The sequence below is a fragment of the Pan paniscus genome, chromosome 9 (genome assembly GCF_029289425.2).
Source record: "Pan paniscus chromosome 9, NHGRI_mPanPan1-v2.0_pri, whole genome shotgun sequence".
Lineage (NCBI taxonomy): Eukaryota > Metazoa > Chordata > Mammalia > Primates > Hominidae > Pan > Pan paniscus.
The window spans coordinates 2,786,082-2,812,590 of NC_073258.2; the positions used below are offsets into that span (position 1 = coordinate 2,786,082).

General features: G+C 60.8%; 1 protein-coding gene across 1 annotated transcript; it reads right to left on the reverse strand.

Moving 5' to 3' along the window:
• Positions 1-478: 478 nt before the first annotated feature.
• Positions 479-25,571, reverse strand: ANO9 (anoctamin 9). Its single transcript, XM_034931811.3, has 23 exons — positions 25,427-25,571; positions 17,909-17,983; positions 17,700-17,822; positions 16,985-17,130; positions 15,689-15,744; positions 15,538-15,596; positions 15,384-15,457; positions 12,863-12,997; positions 12,677-12,773; positions 12,352-12,412; positions 12,164-12,246; positions 11,287-11,391; positions 11,040-11,204; positions 10,923-10,959; positions 10,653-10,764; positions 3,825-3,882; positions 3,629-3,726; positions 3,402-3,544; positions 3,146-3,298; positions 2,123-2,270; positions 1,429-1,530; positions 1,261-1,354; positions 479-1,130 (listed from the first exon to the last, which is right to left on the reverse strand). The coding sequence occupies exons 1-23, from the start codon at positions 25,430-25,432 to the stop codon at positions 912-914; spliced, it is 2,349 nt and encodes a 782-aa protein (XP_034787702.3). The 5' UTR covers positions 25,433-25,571; the 3' UTR covers positions 479-911.
• Positions 25,572-26,509: the final 938 nt, after the last annotated feature.

Below are 26,509 nucleotides of genomic sequence, written 5' to 3' on the forward strand. Positions count from 1 at the left end.
CGGGGGCGGACCCCAGCGTCCCGCTCTGCGCCCAGGGCTGGCGCTGGAGGCTGCGCTGCTGCCCGGGAGCCGCTGCTGCACGGGCCTGGGGCCGGTGGCCAAACCAGCCCAACCAGCGCGCAGAGCCCCGGAGCCCCAGAGCCTTGGGGACTCTTCGGAGCGTCCACCGCCCTCAAGGTTTTGCGCGTCCGCCCCTACCTCTTCCCTTTCCTCCAGGAAGCCTGCCTTGACCCCCACCCCAGCCTCAAGTGGCCCCGATGTCTTCTCTTGCCTCCCTCAACACCCCAGGTGCAGGGACGAGGAGAGGACCCCATAGGCGCCCCTCCCTTGGAAGCCCATGGAAAACCGGAGAAGGGACAGGCGGCCTGAGGCGGCCTCACCTGGTTCCAGACCTTCCACACTCCGGGTCTGTTTCCCATCTAGCCCTGAGGGCAGATATAATCCACCCGGGACCCAGCGAGGCCAGGAAAGCAAGACAGACAGGTTTAATTTTATTACAGAAACTGGGGCTGGCTGAAGGGAACAGGCCAGCGAGGTGGGCTCAGGACACCCCCAACAGCCAGGATGTGGGCACGGCAGGATCTGGCGCCCAGAAGTCAGAGGGAGGCCCAGGAAACTTGTGCCAGTTTTCCTGCCTTGTGGCTGCCTGAGGAGCCCTCACTCCCAGTTCTGTGGGTGCCCGGGGTCACCCAGAGTTCAAGTCAGGGCTGTGCCAAGCCTGAGAGCCCCCACAAAGACGAAGCAGGCAGAATAGGGTGGCAGCTCACAGCCCTGAACATACAGGGGACTCCTGCAGCCCCACATGGGCACAGACTTCTCACGGCACCCCTCAACACGCACAGCGGTGGGCTTGTGGGAGGTGCTGGTGGTGGCACTGTCAGCTCCTGGTGGCCTCTGGACGGGCTCTGGCCCTACACGTCTGTGCTCCTGGCACTGAAGATGGATGCTGGGGTGGCATGGGCAGGCATCGGGGGCCGAGAGCCTGCCCCCACCCCGCCCAGCCTCTGCCTTCCATGCCACATCTTCTCACGCAGCCTCTGGTACTTCACCTCCAGAACCTTGTTCTTCACCGACTGAGGGATGTCGGGCACGAACCAGGCGGCAATGAGCTTGATGCACAAGGCCACGTGCTAGGGGCAGCACAGGAGAGGCCCAGCACGGTCAGGTGCCAGCTGGCATTTGGGGGTTCAGGGCCGGGGAGAAGGACTGGAGAGAGAACTGCCCGGACCCACTCTGAGGCCTCTCCCGGTTCTGGCTCACCTCAAAGAGGATGACGAAGGCCAGGCGGATGGCCAGGAGGAACCAGAACTTCTCGGAGAAGTTGTAATCGGGGGGATTGCGGTAGTCCCTGTATCTGGGGTAAGGAAGTACCTGAGGTCAGGGGTCAGGAGTTCAGAGGGCATTCTTGGGGGATGGGGAGTTCCAAACCTGCACAGAGTCACGTTTTCTGAGCCCTCAATCCCATCAGGGTCCTGGAAGTCCTTGGTGTGGAAGACGGACAGGCTGTGGTTGACGTAGCCCTTGAGGCAGCTGGGGAGACGGGAGAGGAGTGTGGGGTGGGGTGGGCTTCCCGGGCGGCCCCTTCAGGCCCCAGAGTGCTTCTAGCCTGCATTGTGGAGCAAAGAGTGAGGTGGGGGCCACGCCACAGACTGCCTCCAGTGGGACGGGGCTCCCGGGCCAAGCACATCTTCACATCTGGGGGCCTTGGGGGGGCTGTGGGGACTCTGGGCATCACCAGCCACTTTTCCTGCCAGAGACTGGCCCTGGGGACCCAGTCTGCAGTTTGGTGGCTCCTCGAGGTCAGAGAGCTGGATAAATCAGAAGAGGACATGCAGAACCTCACATCGGGAGGGAGCCGTTCTGGCAGGGCCTACTCAGGAGGCAGCCAGGTCTGGGAACTTCACCCCCAACTGCGGTCCTGGCCAGTTATCCCTGACTTCCAGCCCAGGGCCTGCCGTCAGTGGGCACAGGGCAGGGGCCACCCCCAGGCCCCAGCCTCACTAAAGCCCCAGGGGTACCAACAGGTCCAGCCATTCCCAGGAGAAAGGGTCTGGATCCCCCAGGGCTTGGCTGTGGTAGGGCCAGTTTCTCCCAGGGGTCTCCAGACACCCTGAGGCCTTACTCGACGGTAGAGTTGCCTTCTTTCAGGCATGGGCTATAGCGGTACTTGTAGACCACTCGGGGGATGAACTCAGATGTGAAGGCAATGACCATCCCATTGGCAATGACCGCCAGCACACCGATGGTCTCCAGCACCTGCAGCCAGGTCCCTGCACCAGAGCAGTGGGCAAGCGGTCTGACTCAGCATCCCTCGGCTGGTTCTGCCCCTACCCCCACCCCCGGCCAACACGGGGCCTGCCGTGTCTCTGTGCGTGGTGTCCCTCGGCTGGTTCTGCCCCCACCCCCACCCCCCGGCCAACACGGGGCCTGCCGTGTCTCTGCGTGGTGTCCCTCGGCTGGTTCTGCCCCCACCCCCACCCCCGGCCAACACGGGGCCTGCTGTGTCTCTGTGCGTGGTGTCCCCTTGCAGCCCTAGGGCTGCAGTATTCACAAGGAAGTCCCCAGCCATGGCAGAGCATGGCCTCTGCGCTCCTGCACCCCTCACCCTGACATGGACAGGGAGGAACCTGGGAATCCTCATCCTCCATCTTCCTGAACTTCTCAGCTGTGCCCCCCAGCCACTCCACCTCCTGGGTTCCCACCCCAGGGTAAGACCTTGTAACCCGGGCCCGAGACTGGGGGCCTCCCTAACACCTCTCTCCCTTTGCCCACATCCAGCGCCCCAGCCCCCGTCGCTCCCCTGCTGCCTGTCCGTCTCAGCGAGGCCAGTCTTGGGACAGAGGCCGGCTGCTCTGTTCCTGCCCCAGCCACTGGCAGAACCTGGGTCCCCCTTGGGGGCGTCAAGCCCCTCTGAGATCCTGACGGTTTGTGGGAGGAGCCTACAAAGCGCTCGGCCCCGCCCACTCCTGGGACCCTCCCACCCAGGCTCAACCCGCATCCGAGGCCGTCGGAGAAGGGCTGGGGGCTGTCTGCGGCGTGAGATCCGAGAGATTATTTTTCTCCAGGTGAGCCGGACTGGCCAGCGGGAAGCCCACAGGCCTGAGGCCGCCCAGTTCCCGCCCATCCTGCGCCCGCCCGGTCTGACCGATGTCCTTGGCCTTGCGCGGCACCAGGCGCCGCTGCAACCAGACCATCTTGATGGCGTCCAGGCGGATCTCCACGAGGTTGCTGAAGAGCGCGAGCAGCGGCGCCAGCGGGAAGGCAGCCACGAAGATGGTGGTGAAGCCGTACTGGATCACTGCGCGGTGGGGGGTCAGGCTCGCCGGTGCCCCGCACTCATGTCCGTGGACCCCCGCCCCGCATTCGTCTCCGCGAACCCCCGCCCCGCAGCGCCCACGCACTCATCTCCATGAACTCGTCGAACAGGCTGAAGGTGTTGACCGGGTTCAGAAGGTAGTTGCGCCGCCAGTCCCTGAGCTCGGGGTCCCGGGGCAGGTGCCCGGACTCGGAGGCCCGCAGAGAGCGGCACTTGTGGGTCACCCACCTGCGGGGAGAGCTGCGTGGCAGGGAGGGCGCAGGGGGCGGAGGGGCCTGGGGCTCCCGGGGCTGGGCGGGGGTCGGCACTCACGGGACCAGGTACTCGACGCAGTTGCTGAGCGTCTGCTTCAGGCCCATGATGATGGCCATCTGCACGAAGAGGTCCATCATGCAGCCGCTGGCGTGGCACTGCGGGGCCAGACAGGAGGGGATCAGGGAGGGGTCCTGGGGTACGGTCAGGGGAGCAGTGGCTCAGGGACAGGGCATGAAGCCTGGGGGTGACTGACCTCTTCCAGCTTCCACAAGCCCGCCAGGCGCGTGGACTTCCCGGGGTGGCCGTTGATCCTGGGGGGGAAGGGGAAGTCTGGGGCACTGCGGGCAGCGCCCTGCCTCTGACAGGGTGGGTGCAGCAGGACAGAAGCGGGTAGGAAAGACACAGAACAGGCGGGGCCCTGCAGGTGAGCGGGGCACAGGTGCTCACACCCAGACGAACCACACCCGCACGTGGGCGCGCGCGCACACACACACACACACAGGGGAGGCCACAGGCTCCCAGATGAACCGCACCCACACGTGGGCGCGCGCGCACACACACACACACACACACACACAGGGGAGGCCACAGGCTCCCAGATGAACCGCACCCACACGTGGGCGCGCGCACACACACACACACACACACAGGGGAGGCCACAGGCTCCCAGACAAACCGCACCTGCACGTGGGCACGCACACACACACAGGCGAGGCCACAGGCTCCAACACACGCTCCAGACAGTGTCTGTTACGAGTGGCCTCGGTTTCTCCCTGAGGAAACGGCACGATGGGTTACTTTGTGTTTAAAATCACCTGCTTTCCATAATATGAGAAATACATGAACTATCTTAAACCAAAAGTCAGGCTCATGGTCAGTGGTGAAATCTCAAAAGCATTCCTATTGTAGCTCACGACAACTGGTATTTAACACGGTTCTGGAATTCCTTGCAAATAAGCAAGAGAAATATGAAGTATAAATAGTATACATTTGCAAAGAAAAAAATGACTCTTTTAGAAAACATGATTATATACCTGGAAAATCAAAATAAAACAACTGAAAGGCTGGGTGGATAAATCAATCGAGTGCTCAAGTGGATGCAAAACGAGCATCCAGCAGAACTGGCTTTTCCATGTGCGGCAAAGCTGCAGGGAAACATGGCATGAGAAAGTATCGGTCGCCCGCAGACACCAGCACAAGTTATACCATAACGAGACTGAAACTCACAAGGCATCTGTGGGGCCTAAATGAAGAAGACTATAAAACTACCAAGGAACATGAAAGACTTGCAGGGAGAACCTCATTCTCCCATAAGAAAACGCAGGATGTATTTGTAGTCAGAGCGATGGGCCGCAAAGACGTCCACGTGCTCATTCTTGGAGCCTGTGACCACGTTCTTACCTGGCAAAGGAATTTTATCTCACAAGGCAGATGGTATTAAGGCTGCTAATCAGCTGACTTTAAGACGGGGAGATTATCTTGGCTTATCTGGGTTTTTCTGGTGTAATCACAAGGGTCCCTCTGTGGGGACAGGGAGCAGCTGGGAGCTGGCCTGACTCAGAAGGAATCAGAAGGACTCAGGACTCACTCAGAAGGACTCAGCCCCACGCTGCAAGCTCTGCAGGGGGAGGAGCAGCCGTGCACCAAGGAGAAGCTGAAAGTGAATTATCCCCTGGAGCCTCCAGAAGGAGCCCAGCCCTGCTAACCCCTTAGTTTTCACCCAGTGGGACTCACCTAGGACTTGTGGCCTGCAGAACTGGGAGGTAATAATTTGATTGTTTGAAGCCACTAAGCTGTGGTCATTTGTTACGGTGATTTTCTTGGAAATAATGTATCATTTTACTTATACAATCTTAAGCCAAGTCCCACAGAATTTTTTTTTTTTTCAGACAGAGTCTTGCTCTGTCGCCCAGGCTGGAGTGCAATGGCATGATCTTGGCTCACTACAACCTCCACCTTCCGGGTTTAAGTGATTCTCCTGCCTCAGCCTCCTGAGTAGCTGGGACTACAGGCTCACACCACCACGCCTGGCTAGTAGAGACGGGGTTTCTTCATGTTGGCCAGTCTGGTCTTGAACTCCTGACCTCAGGTGATCTGCCTGCCTCAGCCTCCCAAAGTGCTGGGATTTCAGCCTCCTCGGCACCTGGGATTACAGGTGCGCGCCACCACGCCTGGCTAATTTTTGTATATTTAGTAAAGACGGGGTTTCACCATGCTGGCCAGGCTGGTCTCGAACTCCTGACCTCATGATCCGCCCACCTCGGCCTCCCAAAGTGCTGGGATTACAGGCGTGAGCCACCACACCCAGCTAGTCTCACAGAATTTTTGGCAATTTGACAAAATGATTCTGACATTCATCTGAAAGAATAAACATATGTAAATAACCATTAAAAAAGTAGAAAAGAAGAGGGATGGACAGCAGCTAGCCCCACCCTACAGCAAGGCATAAAGCAATACTACCCAGCACAGCAAGGGGCTGGTACTGGAATTGTCAGAATCCATGAGAAGACAATATATAAGCAAAGAATGGAATTTGGTGTATGACGAAGAAGGCATTTCAAGTTAAGAATGGTGATGGGGATGGTTAGTCAATCAATGGTTTGGGGACAACTGGGTGCCATTTGGAAAACAAACAAACAGCCTTCCTTCCTCTGCCCCTTGCAGCAAAACAAATTCCTTACAAGTCAGGGATTTGAAGGTTTAAGGGTTTTTGTGACAGGATCTCTGTCACTTGGGCTGGAGTGCAATGGTGAGATTATGGCTCACTACAGCCTCCACCTCCCAGGCTCCAGCGATCCTCCTACCTCCGCCTCCCAAGTAGCTAGGACTACAGGCCCAAACCACCACACCCAACTAATTTTCTATTTTTTGTAGAGACGTGCGGTGGGGGGTTTGGGGGCAGTGGGTCTCACTACATTGCCCAGGCTGGTCTTGAACTCCTGGCCTCAAGTAATCCTCCTACCTTGGCCTCCCAAAATGCTGGGATTACAAGCATGAGCCACTGCACTCAGCCAAATGTTTAATATTTTGAAATCATAAACATCTAAAGGAAATCACAGTTGAATACACACACACACACACACACACACATTTGAGATGGAGCCTCACTCTGTCACCCAGGCTGGAGCGCAATGGTGCGATTTCAGTTCACTGCAACCTCTGCCTCCTGGGTTCAAGTGATTTTTGTGCCTCAGCCTCCCGAGTAGCTGGGACTACAGGCTCACACCACCACGCCTGGTTAGTAGAGACGGGGTTTCTTCATGTTGGCCAGTCTGGTCTTGAACTCCTGACCTCAGGTGATCTGCCTGCCTCAGCCTCCCAAAGTGCTGGGATTTCAGGCATAAGCCACTGCACCTGGCCCACAGTTGAACATATTTATTAATCTTGAGGAGTGGCATGAAAAAATAGAACCATAAAGGAATACTGTCAAAAAGAATTTGCTCTAGTGTAACACGGGAAACCAGGTAGATTTTTCACGCTGTTTTCCGAGAGACCTCCCCATGCAAAGAGGCACAGAACTAAGCTCTAGAGCCAGACTTTGTGGTTTTTATCTGTTCCGCCACCCACTGGCTGTGTGTCCTGGAGATAGTTTCTTAACCTCTCTGGTCCTCAGTCATCTATTCTGTAAAATGGCAATGAGAGAAGCTCTGCCCTATAGGGCTACTGTGCAGATTAAATGAGTTAATGATAGAATGTGTGAGTGGGCAATGGATGTAGCTACTATTATACAGACCCATCTCATCCATCAAGAAAAATCAATTCAGTTCCTTGGTCTTTAATACGAATGAATAACCACAGAGATTTACTCACAAGAGGAGTAAGAGGAGAATAACGATTAAAAAACAAAAATGGACCCTTTAGGAAACAAGAGATAATTAGGGAACAGATGAGAACTTAGGGAGAAGGAAAACCTAATTGAAATCCTCAAGAACATAAAAACACGGAAGGGATGCTGTGAATAAAAAATAAAGAGGAAACAAAACACTCTTAGAAATTAAGACTTTAATTGTTAAACGTAAAACAAAGAAATCAATCGATGGAGAAAAAGGCACAAAGTGAAGGAAATCTCTCCAGATGTTACAAGGAGGAGACATGGACACGGGACGCGCGGGAGCAAAAGGCGGCGCGGAGACGGGACGCGCGGGAGGAAAAGGCGGCACCGAGACGGGACGCGCGGGAGGAAAAGGCGGCACCGAGACGGGACGCGCGGGCGGAAAAGGCGGCACCGAGACGGGACGCGCGGGAGGAAAAGGCTCCCAAGGAAGATCTCTGGAAGAAAAGGGACTCCGTGCAATACACGATGTACCACAGAGAGGCTGGATACAATTGATAAAGACATTCAAGAAAAAGAGGCAAGTAGAAACCCCAGGAGATGGATTGGAAGGCAGACAAAATCAAAAACAACAAAAGATAAACTCCAGGAAAAACAAAGAGCTGTACAATAAATGTTACAAATATGATGCAAAGTAAAACATACCATGATTTTAAGAAACTGACAGTTAAAAAAAAAAAAGCAAGCAAGAAAGAAGCCTGGCCTTCATGCTACGATAACCTAACAAAAATGCTCCGATAATATGAACAGTCAATTCATAGGGAAAAAAATACAATGATCAGTAAATATCTGGAAAGATGCTAGACTTCACCAATAGTTTTTTGTTTTTTGGTTTTTTTGGGTTTTTTTTCTGAGACGGAGTCTCACTCTGTCACCCAGGCTGGAGTGCAGTGGCGCGATCTCGGCTCACTGCAGGCTCTGCCTCCCAGGTTCACACCATTCTGCCTCAGCCTCCCCAGTAGCTGGGACTACAGGCGGCTGCCACCACGCCCGGCTAATTTTTTGTATTTTTTTTTTTTTGTAGAGATGGGGTTTCACCGTGTTAGCCAGGATACTCTCGATCTCTTGACCTCATGATCCTCGTGCCTCGGCCTCCCAAAGTGCTGAGATGACAGGCGTGAGCCACCTCGCCCGGCCCCTCACCAGTAGTTTTTTAAAGGCACTTTTAAAAAATGAAAAGACTTTGCCCATCAGCTCAAGATGGAACATATAGTTTCACACACTGTGGGTAGCTTTGTCACTGACACAGCCTTTCTGGAGGTCTCTTTACCAGGATCTATGTTAATGTAAATGCAAACTCCCAAGTCACAATTAAAATGGCGACTGCAGGTGCAGTGGGTCACACCTGTCATCCCAGCACGTGGGGACACCAAGGCGGGAGGATTGCTTGAGACTGCAGGCGCGGTAGCTCACACCTGTTATCCCGTAGCACGTTGGGAGGCCAAGGCAGGAGGATTGCTTGAGCCCAGGAGTTCGAGACCAGCCTGGGCAACATGACAAAACCCCATCTCTACAAAAAATAGAAAAAATTAGCCAGGCATGGTGGCACATGCCTGTAGTCCCAGCTATTCGGGAGGCTGAGGCAGGAGGATTGCTGGAACCAGGAGTTTGAGGCTGTAGTGAGCTGTGATGGTACCACTGTACTCCAGCCTGGGGCAATGGATCAAGATACTGTCTCTAAAAGTAAATAAATAAAAATAAAATGACAGGCTGCTGACACCCACTACCAGGCATCACCTTATAGGTGTAAGGGAATTGGAGAGGCCTGAAGTCCACTCAAGACATCAGGCTTTCGGGGGAGACACTCAGGAAGCAACCCAGCCCTGCCAGGATCCCCAGGAAGCCTCGGGACTTGGGTACCCCTGGTGGATTGGGGGCACTGATTAGGGGAATGCAGGCCCAGCTGGAAGGTCCCTGGGCTTCCTACCTGACCACAAAACCCCCTCAGGAGGACTAGAAGCTCACTAGGAGTTTGAACAACCAGGGACTCAGCACACAGGGTTGGACCAATTGACACTGAGGCCCCACACTGTCCTCCCCAACCCCAGCTGGCCTCCCAGCACATAGACAGCGTCCTTCTGCCTCCAGACAGGAGACCAGGGTTCACTCGCAGGAGCTTCCAGAGTGAGAGGTCCCACCAGGAGAGACGTGGCCCACAGCAAGCCATGGTGCACTCCTTTCCCAAGACGGATGGGGGTCAAGAACCAGCATCTACAGGGCCAGACATGGTGGCTCACACCTGTCATCCCAGCACTTAGGGAGGCCAAGGTGGGTGGATCACCTGAGGTCAGGAGCTCGAGACCAGCCTGGCCAACATGGTGAAACCCTTTCTCTACAAAAAATACAAAAATTAGCTGGGTGTGCTGGTGCGCACCTGTGGTCCCAGCCACTCAGGAGGCTGAGGCAGGAGAATTGCTTGAACCCAGGAAGCAGAGGTTGTAGCGAGCCAAGATCATGCCACTGCACTCCAGCCTGGGCGACAGAGCGAGACTCCATCTCAAAAAAAAAAAAAAAAAAAAAGTAAAGCTGCAGCCAGCATCCCTCTCACCTCGCCTTCCTAATTAGTGAAATGAGTCTTTCTGGCTCCATCAATCCATATACACCTTTTTTTGGCCAGGTGCAGTGGCTCACGCCTGAAATCCTAACACTTTGGGAAACTGAGGCAGGAGGATCGCTCGAGCCCAGGAATTCGAGACCAGCCTGGGTAACACGGTGAGACCCCATTTCTACAAAAAATATTAAAATTAGCTGGGTGTGGTGGTGCACGCCTGTAATCCCAGCTACTCAGGAGACCCAGGAGGTCAAGACTGCAGTGAGCCAACATTGTGCCACTGGACACCAGCCTGGCGACAGCAAGACCCTGTCTCTGCCTCTCTCTCTCTCTCTCTCATATATACATGTATACGAGGATGTGTGGGCAGGCAGACCCAGGAAGACACCAAGTGCATTTTCAGCATAAAGAGCAGGTGCAGTTATTCCCAGGACAAAGCCATTTCTGCCAGTGCTGTTATGTGCCTGCAAATGCATGAAAAAGCCTGGGAGGCCACCAGACTGTCTTGATGCTACCTCGGGGCCTGGGATTCAGGAGCTGGGCTCACTGCAGGCTTTGCTCACATGTCTCTAGATTGGATTTCCACTTGCTCTCAGCAGAAATTACTTTTAAAATTAAAAGAATGGACATTGCCACTTTAAAGGCAGTGGAACAAGCCCTCGTGAGTTGGGTTGGAGGGAGCCTGGCGCCGGCCCTACCTGCCCAGGATGAAGGCGATGTAGATGAGAGACGAGAAATGGGTGAAGAACTGCAGCGTGAAGAAGCGGATGGTGAACCTGCTCTCTCGCTCCGAGAAGGTCCTGGGCATCTCTGGAATGGGACCGGCCCTCACCTCTCTCCCTGCTCATAGGAGAGGCCCTGGGGCAGCAGGAAGGGTCCCCTCCCCTGCTCTCTGACCACAGCCCCAAGGCCCCAGCCCTGAGTCCTCCCGCCGGGTCCCCCAAGAGGGTCTGGGGTAGTCCTCTCACCGAAGTCACAAAGCTTCAGGGCCACGCGCCTGTTGATCTGCGGAGGAGGGCACCGAATGGGCTCACTGGGGCTCCGGTGGACCCCCCAGCTCGGGCCTGCCCTGCTCCCGGCCCCACCTTGGTCATGATGACGATGGTCACATAGTGCACCAGAGCCCCGGTCACCACCACGGCCGTGGTCACCCGCTCCTCCAGGAAGGGCACGGCCGAGCTGCTGAAGAGCGCGGAGGCCAGGACGCGGTAGACCACCAGGACGTGGGCCATGCCGATCATGAGGCAGATCTGCGGGACAGCTGTGGTGGGCGGGGGCCGGGGAGGGCATGCAGCCCGGGTCTCCAGCCCCACCGCGGTGTCCCCTGCGTACCATGAGCAGGGTCAGGACGAGGATGACGGTGCTGCGTAGGTAGGAGTGCTGGTATGGCCGGAGCTTGTAGTCGGGGCAGTTAATGAGCTGAAGTGCCATTTCCTCCTGGGGAGAGCACTGGGCAAGCCTCAGACAAGGGACACTCACCCCACACGTGGGGAGACAGACACAGGGACACGCCTCACGGGTGGACAGACACGGGACACTCACCCCACACATGGGGAGACAGACATGGGACACGCACCCCACACGTGGGGAGACAGACACAGGGACACGCCTCACGGGTGGACAGACACGGGACACTCACCCCACACGTGGGGAGACAGACACAGGGACACGCCTCACGGGTGGACAGACACGGGACACTCACCCCACACGTGGGGAGACAGACACAGGGACACACCTCACGGGTGGACAGACACGGGACACTCACCCCACACGTGGGGAGACAGACACAGGGACACGCCTCACGGGTGGACAGACACGGGACACTCACCCCACACGTGGGGAGACAGACACAGGGACACGCCTCACGGGTGGACAGACACGGGACACTCACCCCACACGTGGGGAGACAGACACAGGGACACGCCTCACGGGTGGACAGACACGGGACACTCACCCCACACGTGGGGAGACAGACACAGGGACACGCCTCACGGGTGGACAGACACGGGACACTCACCCCACACGTGGGGAGAGAGACACAGGGACACGCCTCACGGGTGGACAGACCAGGACACACGCCCCACATGTGGGGAGACAGACTCGGGACACACGCCTCAGACACGGCAGGCATATGTGGGCCGTGCAGGGCATCGGGCGCCAACAGCCCCTGCTCGGGTCAGCCTCAGCTGCGCTGCCAGCTCCACCTCACCTGTTCCTCGTCCCACACGTACAGGTCCCAGTGCAGGACCACGCGGGCGCGCTGCCGCTTCCAGATCTCCAGGAACACCGTGGCTGCGGCGGGGGCAAGGAGGGGCATCACTGCACTACGCCAGGTGGACCTCGGAGCTTGGGCTGGCACTTCCCCTGGCCCCGCAGAGGCGCCCCGCAGCAACTCACCCCAGAGAGCCATGAAGATGGCGAACACCACCGTGCCATCATTGTCAAAGAGGTGGGTGAGCTGGGGGGGTGATAGGTGGGCCGGAGAGGAGGTGGGTGAGCTGGGGAGGGGGGCAGGTGAGCCAGGGAGGGAGGCAGGAAAGCCAGGGAAGGGGGCAGGTGGGCTGAGGAAATGGGCGGGTGGGCTGGGGCTGGGCCTCCCCGTCAGCCCTGTGGGGAAAGCTGAGCAGCTCTGCAGGGCTCCAGGCCTTGACCTCCCCCCCTTCGGGTGGGTGCACCGTTCCCATCTTCCACAGGCCCTGGGGTGGACCCGGAGGCGACAAACCTTGGCAAAAGTGCAGGTTTCTGAGAGCCGCTGGTACCTGCGGCTGTGGTCGCCGAGGGGACACATGAGGATGTCGTGGGCCTCACAGATCTCCTTGCTGAAGGGGCAGGGATGAGGCTGGGGTTGGCTCCTCCAGGCAGCAGGGCCCACCCCGGCCCCCCATGCCCGGCCCCTGCTGCGGCCCACCTGATCTGGCTGGCCTCAAACAGCGAGAATCCGCTCAGAAAGACTAAGAGGCCCGTCAGGGCGGCCGGCACCAGCATGTAGGTGTACCAGCCCAGCCAGACGAAGTACAGGGCCACCTTTTCCCCAAAGTAGTTCCTGCAGGCAGCAGGGGTCAAGGCCAGCTGTCAGGGGGCAGTGGGGGAGGGACGGGAAAGGGATGGGGGTGGGAGGGGGCAGCAGGGGAGGGATGGGGGAGGGACGGGGTGGGAAGGGGTGGTGGGGGAGGGATGATGGAGGGACAGGGGTGGGAGGGGCAGCGGGCAAGGGATGGGGGAGGGACGGGGTGGGAGGGGCAGCAGGGGAGGGATGAGGAGGGATGGGGTGGGAGGGGGCAGTGAGGGAAGGGACAGGGGTGGGAGGGGCAGCGGGCAAGGGATGGGGGAGGGACGGGGTGGGAGGGGCAGCAGGGGAGGGATGAGGAGGGATGGGGTGGGAGGGGGCAGTGAGGGAAGGGACAGGGGAGGGACAGGGGAGGGACAGGGGAGGGACGGGGGAAGGACAGGGGTGGGAAGGGGCAGCGGGGGAGGGATGGGAGAGGGATGGGGGAGGGACAGGGTGGGAGGGGGCAGCGGGGGAGGGACAGGAGAGGGACAGGGGAGGGATGAGGGTGGGAGGGCGAGGCAGGGGAGGGATGGGGGAGGGAGGGGGCAGTGGGGGAGGGACAGGGTGGGAGGGGGCTGCCAGGGAGGGATGGGGGAGGGAAAGGGGTGGGAGGGGGTGGTGGAGGAGGGACAGGGGAGGGACGGGCGTGGGAGGGGGCGGCAGGGGAGGGATGGGGGTGGGGGAGGGGGGTCTCTCTTTTGGTGGCATCAGTGAGTCTGAATGGGAAGCACATCTGTGGGCGTGGGGGCATCTGTGAGGGTGTGGGCAGTGTGGGAGCATCTGGGTGGTGTGTGGGGGCGTTTACAGGGGGTGGCGGCTTCCGGGTGGTGTGTGTGGATGTCTGGGGGGTGTGGGGGCTCCCATGGGTGTCTGGGGGTGTCTGCGGGGGTGTGGGGGCTCCTGCGGGTATCTGGGGGCATCCGCGGGGGTGTGGGGGCTCCCACTGGTATCTGGGGGCGTCCGCGGGGGTGTGGGGGCTCCCGCGGGTATCTGGGGGCGTCCGCGGGGGTGTGGGGGCTCCCGCGGGTATCTGGGGGGGCGTCTGCGGGGGTGTGGGGGCTCCCGCGGGTATCTGGGGAGGCGTCTGCGGGGGTGTGGGGGCTCCTGCGGGTATCTGGGGGCTTCTGCAGGGGTGTGGGGGCCCCCGCGGGTATCTGGGGGGCCGTCTGCGGGGGTGTGGGGGCTCCCGCGGGTATCTAGGAGGCGTCTGCGGGGGTGTGGGGGCTCCCGCGGGTATCTAGGAGGCGTCTGCGGGGGTGTGGGGGCTCCCGCGGGTATCTAGGAGGCGTCTGCGGGGGTGTGGGGGCTCCCGCGGGTATCTGGGGGCGTCCGCGGGGGTGTGGGGGCTCCTGCGGGTATCTGGGGGTTTCCGCGGGGGTGTGGGGGCTCCCGCGGGTATCTGGGGGGCGTCTGCGGGGGTGTGGGGGCTCCTGCGGGTATCTGGGGGCTTCTGCAGGGGTGTGGGGGCTCCCGCGGGTATCTGGGGGGGCGTCTGCGGGCGTGTGGGGGCTCCCGTGGGTATCTGGGGGGGCGTCTGCAGGGGTGTGGGGGCTCCCGCGGGTATCTGGGGGTTTCCGCAGGGGTGTGGGGGCTCCCGCGGGTATCTGGGGGCTTCCGCAGGGGTGTGGGGGCTCCCGCGGGTATCTGGGGGCTTCCGCAGGGGTGTGGGGGCTCCCGCGGGTATCTAGGGGGGCTTCCACAGGGGTGTGGGGGCTCCCGCGGGTATCTGGGGGCTTCCGCAGGGGTGTGGGGGCTCCCGCGGGTATCTGGGGGGGCGTCTGCGGGGGTGTGTGGGCTCCTGCGGGTATCTGGGGGTTTCCGCAGGGGTGTGGGGGCTCCCGCGGGTATCTGGGGGCGTCTGCGGGGGTGTGGGGGCTCCCGCGGGTATCTGGGGGCGTCTGCGGGGGTGTGGGGGCTCCCGCGGGTATCTGGGGGGGCGTCTGTGGGGGTGTGGGGGCTCCCGTGGGGGTGTGGGGGCTCCCGCGGGTATCTAGGAGGCGTCTGCGGGGGTGTGGGGGCTCCCGCGGGTATCTGGGGGGGCGTCTGCGGGGGTGTGGGGGCTCCTGCGGGTATCTGGGGGTTTCCGCAGGGGTGTGGGGGCTCCCGCGGGTATCTGGGGGCTTCCGCAGGGGTGTGGGGGCTCCCGCGGGTATCTGGGGGCGTCTGCGGGGGTGTGGGGGCTCCCGCGGGTATCTGGGGGGGCGTCTGCGGGGGTGTGGGGGCTCCCGTGGGTATCTGGGGGCGTCTGCGGGGGTGTGGGGGCTCCCGTGGGTATCTGGGAGCTTCCGCAGGGGTGTGGGGGCTCCCGCGGGTATCTGGGGGCGTCCGCAGGAGGCGGGGCCGTCCGCAGGTTTCCTGTGCTCTCTTTGGGCAGCGTTACCTGATTTCATCAACTGGCTGCTCCCGGAACATGTGTCTCCACCGCGCCCACGTCTTCTTCAGGTGTCCCTCCCCCTGGCTCGGGTGACAGAGAGTGAGAGCCCCCATCCCAGGGTCCCACGCCAGGGCCCTCTCCAGGCCGGCCCACCCCTCACCTTGTGCAGGGGGAACCTGGCCTCGAAGACCCCGTCCTTCATCAGATCTTCGAAGGTCTCTGGGTCACAGGGGTTCACGAGTCAGGGGGAGTGAGGTGCTGGGAGAACCCTGCCCGCAGCGCCCCTGTCGGTGCCCCACCCCTGCCCTTACCACCAGCCGAGGTCTTGTTGTTCATGACAACGAAGTTCACGATTCGGATTCTGAGACTCGAGAGCCAGAGCAGGGTGGCCCCGTGTGACCACAGTGGACCCTGCCTCCAGGTCTCAACCTGCCCTCTGGTCTGGCCAGGCCCAGGCCCCTCCCTGTCCTGGCAGAGCCCCCAGCCTGCCAGCTCTCACCAGAGCCCAGAATCCACAACTCACCCGGGAGCCCACCCCGCACCCTCCTTAAAGTGCTCCCGGGGCCTGGCCTGCCCCACGGCGTCCAGGATGAGGCTGGGCTGGGGGGCTCCCTCTCCTCCCAGCCCGTCCCTCCCAGAAGCCCAGACCACAGCCCGCACCTGCAACCACACCTCCCACCTGCGGGCCCCATGTGTCCAGAGCACACCCCAGCCTGCATCCGCACACACCCTCCTTATACCCTGGAGCTGTTCTGTTCCACTGTGCAGAGACTGGGGCTCAGGAAAGGGAACGTCCCAAGGCCACACAGCCACGAAGCAGCACAGCCAAGCGTCCGACGGCAGAGCCAGGCTCCCAGCCTCCCCCTGTGCCTAGAGACATGGCTCCTGGACACCCCAGGGCACGTCGCAGGTACACGCCCCCCAAGCCTGCTCCCGTCAGCCCCCTCAAGCCACCTCCCCTCCTTTGATGCCGCCTCGCGACTCCCCAAGACCCATAGCTCTCTTCACAGGTGCCCTCCACTGCCTCATAACCAATGCCAGGAGTGTCCTTGGCCGGTCCACCAAGCAGGCCCTGGCTGAGCCCTGTGGGGCCTGGATGGGGCTGGGCAGCTCATGGGGGCATGGAGGGCCAGGCTTGGAGGCTCCCTCCTGGGCTGGAGGATTGGGGAGAAGCAGGGCCTTAGGGAGCAAGGAGGGTGTCCCTGCCGGGCCTCTGGGTCTGTGCCTGGGAGGCCAGGGACGGTGTCCAGGAAGGGGCATCGGAACTGGAGAGGAGGGGTCTTCAAGAGACACTGGCCTTGGTCCAGGAGGGGCCCCTGGGCCTCTGCAAATCCTGCCCAACCCCTAAGGCTGGCTGTGACTGTGTCCCCAGGAACGCAGGCAGCCACACGGAGCCCTCAGAACGCTCTGAGGGTTGAGAACCACCGTGATCCTTTATTGGGACGGGGAAGCTGAGGCTCACACAGCCTGTGGCCCCTGCCCTGAGACCACGCGGCTGTCCTGCCTTGGCGACACCTGGAGCCTGGCACTGTCTCCTGCCTGGTCTGGACCAAGCATACGGGTGGCAAGGGGTTCTCCTGGCCACGGCTCTGGGTGCAGCCTCTCACCTCGTGGTGACCGGGATGGTGGTCGGCGCGGCCAGCTCAGCGTGGGGCGCAGGCCCCTCAGGCTCCAGGAGGAGAGTGCGGTACAGGCCAAAGACGCTGTTGTCAGCACGGATCCCAAAGAAGACCTGTTTCTGGTCCCGGATCACCTGGGGGCACATGGGACCCTCTATCCCACCTCAGAACCCTCCCCCCTCTATCCCACCTCAGAACCCTCCCCCCTCTATCCCACCTCAGAACCCTCCCCCCTCTATCCCACCTCAGAACCCTCCCCCCTCTATCCCACCTCAGAACCCTCCCCCCTCTATCCCACCTCAGAACCCTCCCCCTCTATTCCACCTCAGAACCCTCCCCCCTCTATCCCACCTGAGAACCCTCCCCCCTCTATCCCACCTCAGAACCCTCCCCCTCTATTCCACCTCAGAACCCTCCCCCCTCTATCCCACCTCAGAACCCTCCCCCCTCTATTCCACCTCAGAACCCTCCCTTCATCTGCAGCTGTGGCCCAGAGCCACGGAGCCACCTCGCTCCCCACACCCCTGCTTCTCCCCAGTCCTCCAGCCCAGGAGAGAGCCTCCAAGCCTGGCCCTCCGTGCCGCCATGACCGGCCCCACAGCCCTGCCCCTTGCTGGGCACCCGCCCCGGCCCCACGGCCCTGCCCCTCGCTGGGCACCCGCCCCGGCCCCACGGCCCTGCCCCTCGCTGGGCACCCGCCCACCTTAATGTGGAAGCCCTTTCTCCTGAGCTCCTCCAGGAACTGTTGCTGCCGCGCCTGCCGGGGGTCTCTCTGGGTGTGACGTTGGGCCACGAGGACATAGTCCCACTGCTCGGAGGCCTCGGTCTGCAGGGAGGAGGCATGGGGCCAGGCGCAGGTGAAGGGGCAGAGCAGGGCCAGGTGGGGCCCGGGAGGGGCCCCCGGACACCCACCTCACAGGTGCTGATCTCCATCAGCGGGAAGCTGTCCCCTTCGGGCTCCACCAGGATCCGGAGGCTCTCTTCGCCCTGGGGGTTTGGGGGCAGAGAAAGGGATAGGAGGATGTGATTGGGGGCGAGATGCCCCTCATTGGCGGGTCCCTGCAGCGGACCACGTGGTCACACACCGTCCCTCCCCACAAGGAGAACAGCAAAGAGTCCCAAGGAGATGGCTGTAGGCGGGTGACAGGCCAGAGGGCCAGGGCCTGCTACAAACAACCAACAAAGGACTGTGGAAACAGAAGCGCGTGAGGGGCTCCTACAAATGCAAAAGGGAAGACGCAGCCCACAGAGGCCAACGGGATTGCACAGAAGAGGAGCACGCTGAGCAGCCGACAGGGGAAGTGACGGGAACTCCAGAACAGCCAAGGAAACGCAGGTCAGAGGATCAGGAGACCAATGCACGGGAGAAGCCACAGGCGCCCCTGCACACTCCCAGTGCTGCGCGTATCAGAGCACGGGTTTGCAAACCTGTTGGACTGTGTTTAAAATTGAACGCTCCCAGCCCCTGGCCTAGCCCGTCCACCCCTGGAGGTGCAGACGAGGGCACTCGCGGCGGCCCCATTTCACATCAGGTCCCTGGGGGCTGGGCAGACGGATACCATGCATCATGCCGCCCCCCAACAGGGAGGATCCTGCAGCAGGCGAGGTGAGTGCCCGCGGGCACAGTGCACGGGGCTCCTTCAGGGTGACAGCCGCAGGCACATCCCAGCAGACACAGGGACACGAGTGTCTGGGGCCGGAACCTTCCGGAGGAAGGGAATTTGCAGGGCCTCAGAGCATCCCCTGATATTTGTTAATTACTGAGGCAGTCTCCAAGCTGTCACTGGCTGCGTCACACCTGGTCCCTGCACCTGAGTCCCTCCCCTCTGCCAGCCGCATCCTCGCCAAGCTCAAGACCTGCCTCCTCCAGAAAGTCTCACTTGACTGCTTGAGCCAGTTGGCCCTTGAGGGCTGCCAGGTAAAATAGAGGCCACCCAGTCACACCTGATTTCCAGATAAACAACAGAAGGATATAGTATTGTAGTGTAGTGTAGTGTAGTATAGGATAGCATAGCATAGCATAGCGTAGTAGGGTATAGTATGGTATAGTCTAGTCTAGTCTAGTTTGGTCTAGTATAGCATAGGATAGCATAGCATAGCATAATATGGTATAGTCTAGTATAGTCTAGTCTAGTATGGTCTAGTCTAGTCTAGTCTAGTATAGCATAGGATAGCATAGTATAGCATAGCATAGCATAGCATAGCATAGCATAGCATAGCATAGCATAGAGTACTATGGTATAGTATGGTCTAGTCTAGTCTAGTCTAGTATAGCATAGGATAGCATAGTATAGCATAGCATAATATGGTATAGTCTAGTATAGTCTAGTCTAGTATGGTCTGGTCTAGTCTAGTCTAGTCTAGTATGGTCTAGTCTAGTCTAGTATGGTCTAGTCTAGTCTAGTATAGCATAGTATAGCATAGCATAGAGTACTATGATATAGTATGGTCTAGTCTAGTCTAGTCTGGCCTAGTATAGCATAGGATAGCATAGCATAGCATAATATGGTATAGTCTAGTATAGTCTAGTATGGTCTAGTCTAGTCTAGTATAGCATAGCATAGTATAGCATAGATGCCCCAGTGATTGCATGGGACACGCCTACACCAAAAATGTTGTTTATGTGACATTGTGACATTCAGCTTGACTGGGTGTCTGTTTCTTTTTTTTTTCTTTTCTTTCCTTTTTTTTTTTTTTTTTTTTTGAGACAGAGTTTTCCTCTTGATGCCCAGTCTGGAGTGCAGTGGTACAGTCTCGGCTCACTGTAACCTCCGTCTCCCGGGTTCAAGCGATTCTCCTGCCTCAGCCTCCCGAGTAGCTGGGATTAACAGGCACACGCCACCACGCCCAGCTGATTTTGTATTTTTAGTAGAGACAGGGTTTCTCCATGTTGGGCAGGCTGGTCTCGAACTCCCGACCTCAGGTGATCCGCCCGCCTCGGCCTCCCAAAGTGCTGGGATTACAGGCGTGAGCCACCATGCCCGGCCGTGTTTCTTATTTTGTTTTGCTAAGTCTGCAACCCTAGTCCAGGTCTGGCCTCCAGCCCCCACCCCACACACACACACCAGGAGCTACGGGTTCTGGGACAGATCTCCCTATTCTCTCTACCGTCTCAACCACAGAAGCCAGGAAATGCATCCAACCAACCACAGAACGGAAGGCTCTCAGGCAGGGGGTTGGTCCACGGCTAGTACCAGTCCTTGGCCAGTTAGGAACCGGGCCACAGAGCAGGGGTGAGCAGGGAGTGAGCAGGGAGTGAGCAGGGGGTGAGCAGGAGGTGAGCAGGGGGTGAGCAGGACGTGAGCAGGGGGTGAGCGGGGAGTGAGCTGGGGCTGAGCAGGGGGTGAGCAGGGGATGAGCGGGGAGTGAGCTGGGGCTGAGCAGGGGGTGAGCAGGGGGTGAGCAGGAGGTGAGCAGGGGGTGAGCAGGGGGTGAGCGGGGAGTGAGCTGGGGGTGAGCGGGGGGTGAGCAGGGGGTGAGCGAGCGGGGGAAGTGAGCGGGGAGGTGAGCAGGGGGTGAGCAGGGGGTGAGGGGGTGAGCGGAGAGTGAGCTGGGGGTGAGCAGGGGGTGAGCAGGAGGTAACCAGGAGGTGAGCGGGGGGGTGAGCGGGGGGTGAGCAGGGGGTGAGCGGGGAGGTGAGCAGGGGTGGTGAGCAGGGGGGGTGAGCGGGGGAGGTGAGCAGGAGGTGAGCGGGGGGTGAGCAGGGGGTGAGCAGGGGGTGAGGGGGTGAACGGGCGGTGAGCTGGGGGTGAGCAGGGGGTGAGCGGGCAGTGAGCGGGGGAGGTGAGCGGGGTGTGAGCAGGGGGTGAGCTGGGGGTGAGCAGGGGGTGAGGGGGTAAGCACGGGGTGAGCGGGGGGTGAGCGGGGGGTGAGTGTTCCCGCCTGGGCTCCATGTCCCGTCAGATCAGCGGCGGCGTTAGATCCTCAGGAGGAAGAACCCCATTGTGCACTGCACATGCAGGGATCTCGGCTGCTCCTTATGAGAATCTAATGCCTGATGATCTGAGGTGAGACGATTTCATCCCAAAACCATCCCACCACACCCACAGCTGTGGAAAAATTGTCTTCTGCGAAACCGGTCCCTGGTGCTGAAAAGGTTGGGGAGCACTGCAGTAAGGCATCCGACGCCCCGGTCACAGGGAGATGGGCTCAGGTAGACACCATCTGAGCGCCCAGTGCCACACTGCAGCCTCCCTGGGGGGGAAGTTCTTGCCCTAGTTTGCCCACGGGGCTCACCTGGCCCTTCTGCCCCGTCCTAGACCAGCAGTTCTTACAGCCTCAATCAACCCTTCCTCTGACTCCCTCCTTGGCCTTCCCGACAGCCCACGGACAGATACCTGCACTCAGGCGTGGCTTGCCACACTGAAACTTCTCCCCCGTCCTGGGTTAGAGGAGAAACCTTCATCCTCCGACGGATATGCAGGAAGGGGCGTGGCACCTGCCCAGGCAGGAGAGGCACCTCTGTCTCAGCGCAGAGGGCAGCCTCCCTGGAGGGGACTGGTGGTCTGGGGGACGTGGGCATCACGGCTCCAGCTCTGCAGCTTGCCTCCGTAGGGGCCCGGGAAGTGTTGTGTTGGAGGGATTCATGGGGGAATGGCCCCTCACATGCCTGTCTTCAGACCCAGGATGAGGGTCCCTCCTCTGCCCAGAACCCCAGCTCCTCTGGCAGAGGCTGAAATTAGAGACCCCCTCACATCAGCCTGGGCCGAAAGTTGAAAGCCGGCAGGATAAGCCCAGACCCCTGAGAAGGAAGGGACGAGGCAGGGACCCCAGACCAGGCAGGACTTTTGGAGAAGCCTGGGAGAGGGGACTGTCCCTGGGGAACATTCTCAAAGGTGGGGGTGGGAAGCCATCCTTCACCCCAGAAATGAGGCACAGAAACCCCCTCCCCACCAAAGACACCGTGCAGCACTGGGGTGATGACCCCACGCCTCTGCAAATAGCAGGATCAGCCTCCCCCGGGGAATGGGGTGCAAAGCCCCCGTCACTGACGTGGGCTGACAGGGAGCCCTCCCCCCAGGGCAGAGCTACACGCACACCTGGGGCGTGCCAGCCCCTGGCTGCCCTTAGCTGCTCCCTCGGACAAGGCAGAAGCACTAGGGCTGCCAGGTGTAGCCCCTGCCGACACACACAGCCAGACAGGTGGAGTCCCCCCCGACACACACAGCCAGACAGGTGGAGTCCCCCCCGACACACACAGCCAGACAGGTGTAGCCCCCCTGACACACACAGCCAGACAGGCCTCAGGCTCCGAGACTCTGCTGCAGAACACTGGGCCCACCAGCCTCCAGGACCGGGCCATCCATCTGTCCATCCGTCTCCAGGGCCAGTGTTTACAGACCACGGGAGCCTGGCTTCTCCGCACCGCCCTCGGGGTCTTCACAGGTGGGCGCTGCACCACCTGAAGTCACCTCCACTTCCAGCCATGCAGACTGTTCGGTTTATCCACAGTGAGATGTCTGGGACCCCCATGTCCCCAGTCCATGGGCCCCACCTCCGGGAAGCTATGTATGGGCCCACAGGCTTCCAGCTCCCAGGGTAGGGACAGGGGCTGTCCCTACACACTCAGTCTCAGGGCCTCTGAAGCTTCAGCCAGGCTTGCCATCTGCAAACCCAGAGAGGGAGGCCGGCTCTGGGTGGACAGCCGGCCAGGCCCTAGCTCTGACGCCACCGAAACACCCCAGGCCTCAGTTTCCTCGTCTGTACGACAGGGTGTCCTCACCCCGGCCCCCAGGTCACCTCAGCGACGTGCAGACACAGGAAGAAGGTGGACAGAACCACACACTGTTCTCCCCCATCCTTCCTGTCCCACAGCCCTCACAGGTGACACACCCAGTAATCCAGGGCCCCAGGGAGTTTGTGGGGGGCTCCCGGCACCCCCATTGTGGGCATAGGCCAGCGTCCAGCGGGCAAGCCCCTGGTTCCCAGTGAGGAAGCTTCTGGAGACACTGTAGCCCGCTCCCTCCCAAGGGCTGGAGTGTGAGGACAGAGCTGGAGGTCCTGCCCATCCGTCCTCTTCCCAGTCCAGCCTCCAGGTTGGGGGCAGGCAGAGGAGATGGCTATGCAGATATGACCCCACCCCACTCCTGAGAGGCCTGGCCAGGGGGTCCCACGACGCACATCCCCCCAGCTGTGCATGGGAAGGTGTTTGGGCCTCATCTCCTCCTGAGGTCACGTCAAGCCTCTTGGCTGGTGCCCTGAGCCCTCTGGGATCTGGCCCTTGAGAACTTTACAGTTTCGTCATCCACGGAGGGTCCCCTTCTGCCCCACTGCAGTCCCGAGCACGGAGAGGCCCACCTCGTGAGCCACAGCGCCTCGCCTCTGCCCAGCCCACGCATCCTCTGAACAAACCCTCCCCAGCTGGCTCTACTCCTCCGAGCCCCTGAAGCCAGTCTTCTGCCCCCCCCGCCCTCCCTCCAGCTGTCCAGTCTGTCATCTGTCAGTTCACCCATCCGTGTGCCCGTCCATCCCCAGACACTGACGGAGCGACCTGCGTGCAGCCCTCCCAGGCAGTGCGTGGCGTTCGTGGATGCAGGGGCGGGGGCCTACTTGGCAGGTGAGGAGGCATGGAGCTTGGCATTGTAGGGCAAGAGGTTGGCAAAAGGTGAGAAAATGGGGGCAGCATTCCTGGGAGAAAGAACATGTGTGGGCATGCCCTGAGAATCAGGGTGCAGTTGGTGTCTGGGACTCAGCAGTCAGCACCTCCCAGGGACTCAGCACTCAGCACCTCCAAGGAGGACTTGGTAGCTACTACTCCTGGTGACTCAGCACTCGGCACCTATGGAAACTGAGTCCAAGGACTCAGTCCTTGGCACTTCAGCTTTGCAGAAGCATAAAGGGCAAGAAGGGAGCTGCCAGAAGGGGAGGCTGGAGGTTGGCAGAGGCCAATCAGGGGAGGCTGCTAGGCTTCTTGGCCAACTGGAGAGCTTGGACTTCAGCAGGGGGCAGTGGGGAGCCATGGAAGGGGTTAGAGCAGGGGAAAGGCCCGCCCAGATCCAGCCTGGAGCTGGGACTACCAAGTCCTCCCCATGTCTGCAACTGTCCTTTTTGATCACCACAGGAGTTTTGACCTGCTCCGTTTCCGACCTGGACCGGTTCACCCCTCCTTAGGCAACTTGGTGGTCCCCTGCTCCTGGGAGGTCACCATACTGATGCGTGGACAGCCAGTCAGCCTAACACACTATAGCCCAGAACTCCCAGGCTCGAGCAACCCTCCTGCCTCAGCCTCCGGAGTAGCTGGGACCGCAGGCTCATGCCACCATGCCCGGGTTCGAGCAGTCCTCCTGCCTGAGCCTCCCGAGTAGCTGAGACTGCAGGTGCATGCCACGACGCCCGGGTTCAAGCAATCCTCTTGCCTCAGCTTCCGGAGTAGCCGGGACCGCAGGCACGCGCCACCAGGCCCGGCTGCAACTGTCTTTTTTGAAGGACTGATGCTCTCACTTCCGACAAACCAGGTGCTGCTTCTCCCAACCCAACCCCTGGCCAGCCCCAAGTCTCTCCTCTAACCCCCAGCATGGGAGGAAGGGGCTGGCAGAGGGGACCCTGAGCTCAGGCTAAGGGGCATCAGGTGCTGGGCTGAGCAGCCAGGGTGTCAGACCTGGATGTGGAGGGCCGAGGAGAGCCCTGGGCGGAGATGGAGCAAGAGGCCGCCGGCGCAGCCCACACGTGGAGGCCCTGGCAGGCCGAGAGGGTGGCTGGTTTCACTCTGCACCTCACCACTGCCTCCTCCCTGGGCCGACCAGGTGCTGACCTGCCCAGGTGTTGGCCCTGGCCCCAGGTGACCTCTTCACTGGCAGAGGGGAGAAAAGATGTCTTTCTGCGTGTTCACCTGCACTCCGTCCCCCAGAATCGGAATCCAGCAGCAGCAGTCAGCCCCCACCCCTAGAATCGGAATCCAGCAGCAGCAGTCGGCCCCCACCTGTGCTGGGCGGGGTCCTTGGGGAGCAGAGAGCCCACAGCCCGCCGGCCACTCTGCAGCTCCCAACCCCGGGGCAGCCTGCCTGGAGCCCACAGCCCGCTCCCCCTTAGGGGCCAGCTGCAAGGCAAAGCTGCCAGGTCTGGGGTCCTCAGCAGCAGCCCCCGCCTCGGTGGGCAGGCCCTCTCCATCTCGTGTTCAGGACTCTGGTAGAGGTTCCTGGCCCCACACACTTGCTAAGAGCCCAGCTCTGGTGTCCTCAGAATCCCGGGCTGGAGGGAGGAACGCCGCCCTCCTCCAGCGCTTCCAACCCCCAGCGTGCCCCAGGGGTCCAGGAGGCAGCTTAGCTGAGCCGGGCGGTCACCCTCACCTGACCTGGCAGCCTGCAGAGACCCCCCCCACACACACACAGGCACCTTCCAGGTGGGGCTGGCGGGGGGCTGGGGCCGGGTGGCCCGGGTGTGGGCGTGGCTGGGGGCCTTGAAGGTGTGGACCCTTTTGAGCGCAGGACTCACCTGCATGCTGGCTGTGGCCGGAGTTCCGGCTGGGGTTTGGCGGTCAGGAGAGTGGCTGCCAGCGGCGGGTGCTCCTACCTGACTTCCGCGTGGGGCTCGCCCCTCCCTCCTCCTCCTCCAGCGTCCTGCAGCTGCCGCGCCTGGGTGTAGTGGAGGAGGAGCCAGCATCCAGGCCAGGAGAGTAACCCAGCCCCTGGAGCCGGGGACACCTTCCTGGAGCCCAGATGGCGGGTCAGGGGCCAGAGGGGAATTCCTAGGCTGGAGTTCCCGGGAAGGGGGTTTCCACTGTGAGATGGGGCTCATGACACCTGGTCCTAGGGGGAAGCAGGATGGCACAGAGCCCCTGACAGAGCCGGCACCAACACCCCCACTTGCCTTGCCTCTCTCACCCCCGCTCACACATCCCCATGTTCCCTCCAAAAGCATCCCACCCCGGGCCATGCCCCCGACCCCGGGCCACGGCCCCCCACCCCGGGCCATGGCCCCCCTACCGCCTGCCACGGCCCCCCCACCTCGGGCCACCGCCCCCCCCACCCCACAGGTCCAGTGCTGATTCCCTTAGAGGAGAAACTGGGGCAAGGAGGACTGAGGACGAGACAGATTCCCAAAGAAACTGTCTGCTCCCACCCAAGCCCCTGCTTTCTGGGCCCCACTGGGGAATCCTTGGAGTCCTGGGGACACGTGGCTGGCCCCAGGCTGTGTAGACAACGGAGGAGGAGCCCTCCACCCCGCATCCCCAGTACCTGAGCACGTTCTGTGCAGCCCGGGCTGAGGGCGGCAGCTGGGCAGGCTCTGGGTGTCCTGAGAGTGACCGTCCAGTGGAGTGCCCTGAGGAGGGAAGGGCTGCGGGGAGTGGGGGCCCAGGCCGTGGGCTGGCACACATTATCTGCAGCGTGTGTGGCGAGGAGTCTGCTTCTGAAAGCTGCTGCGAAGCTGGGGAGGCAGGGCCAGAACTCCGCAGGCAGACGCTGTCACACGGAACGGCACCAGGCCCGCTGGGGCCAGAGCACCCCCCGGCAAGCCCAGCAGCCCTCTGCTGTGTTCCAGGCCCAGGGCCGACAGTCGGCTCTGGTTTCCCCAAGG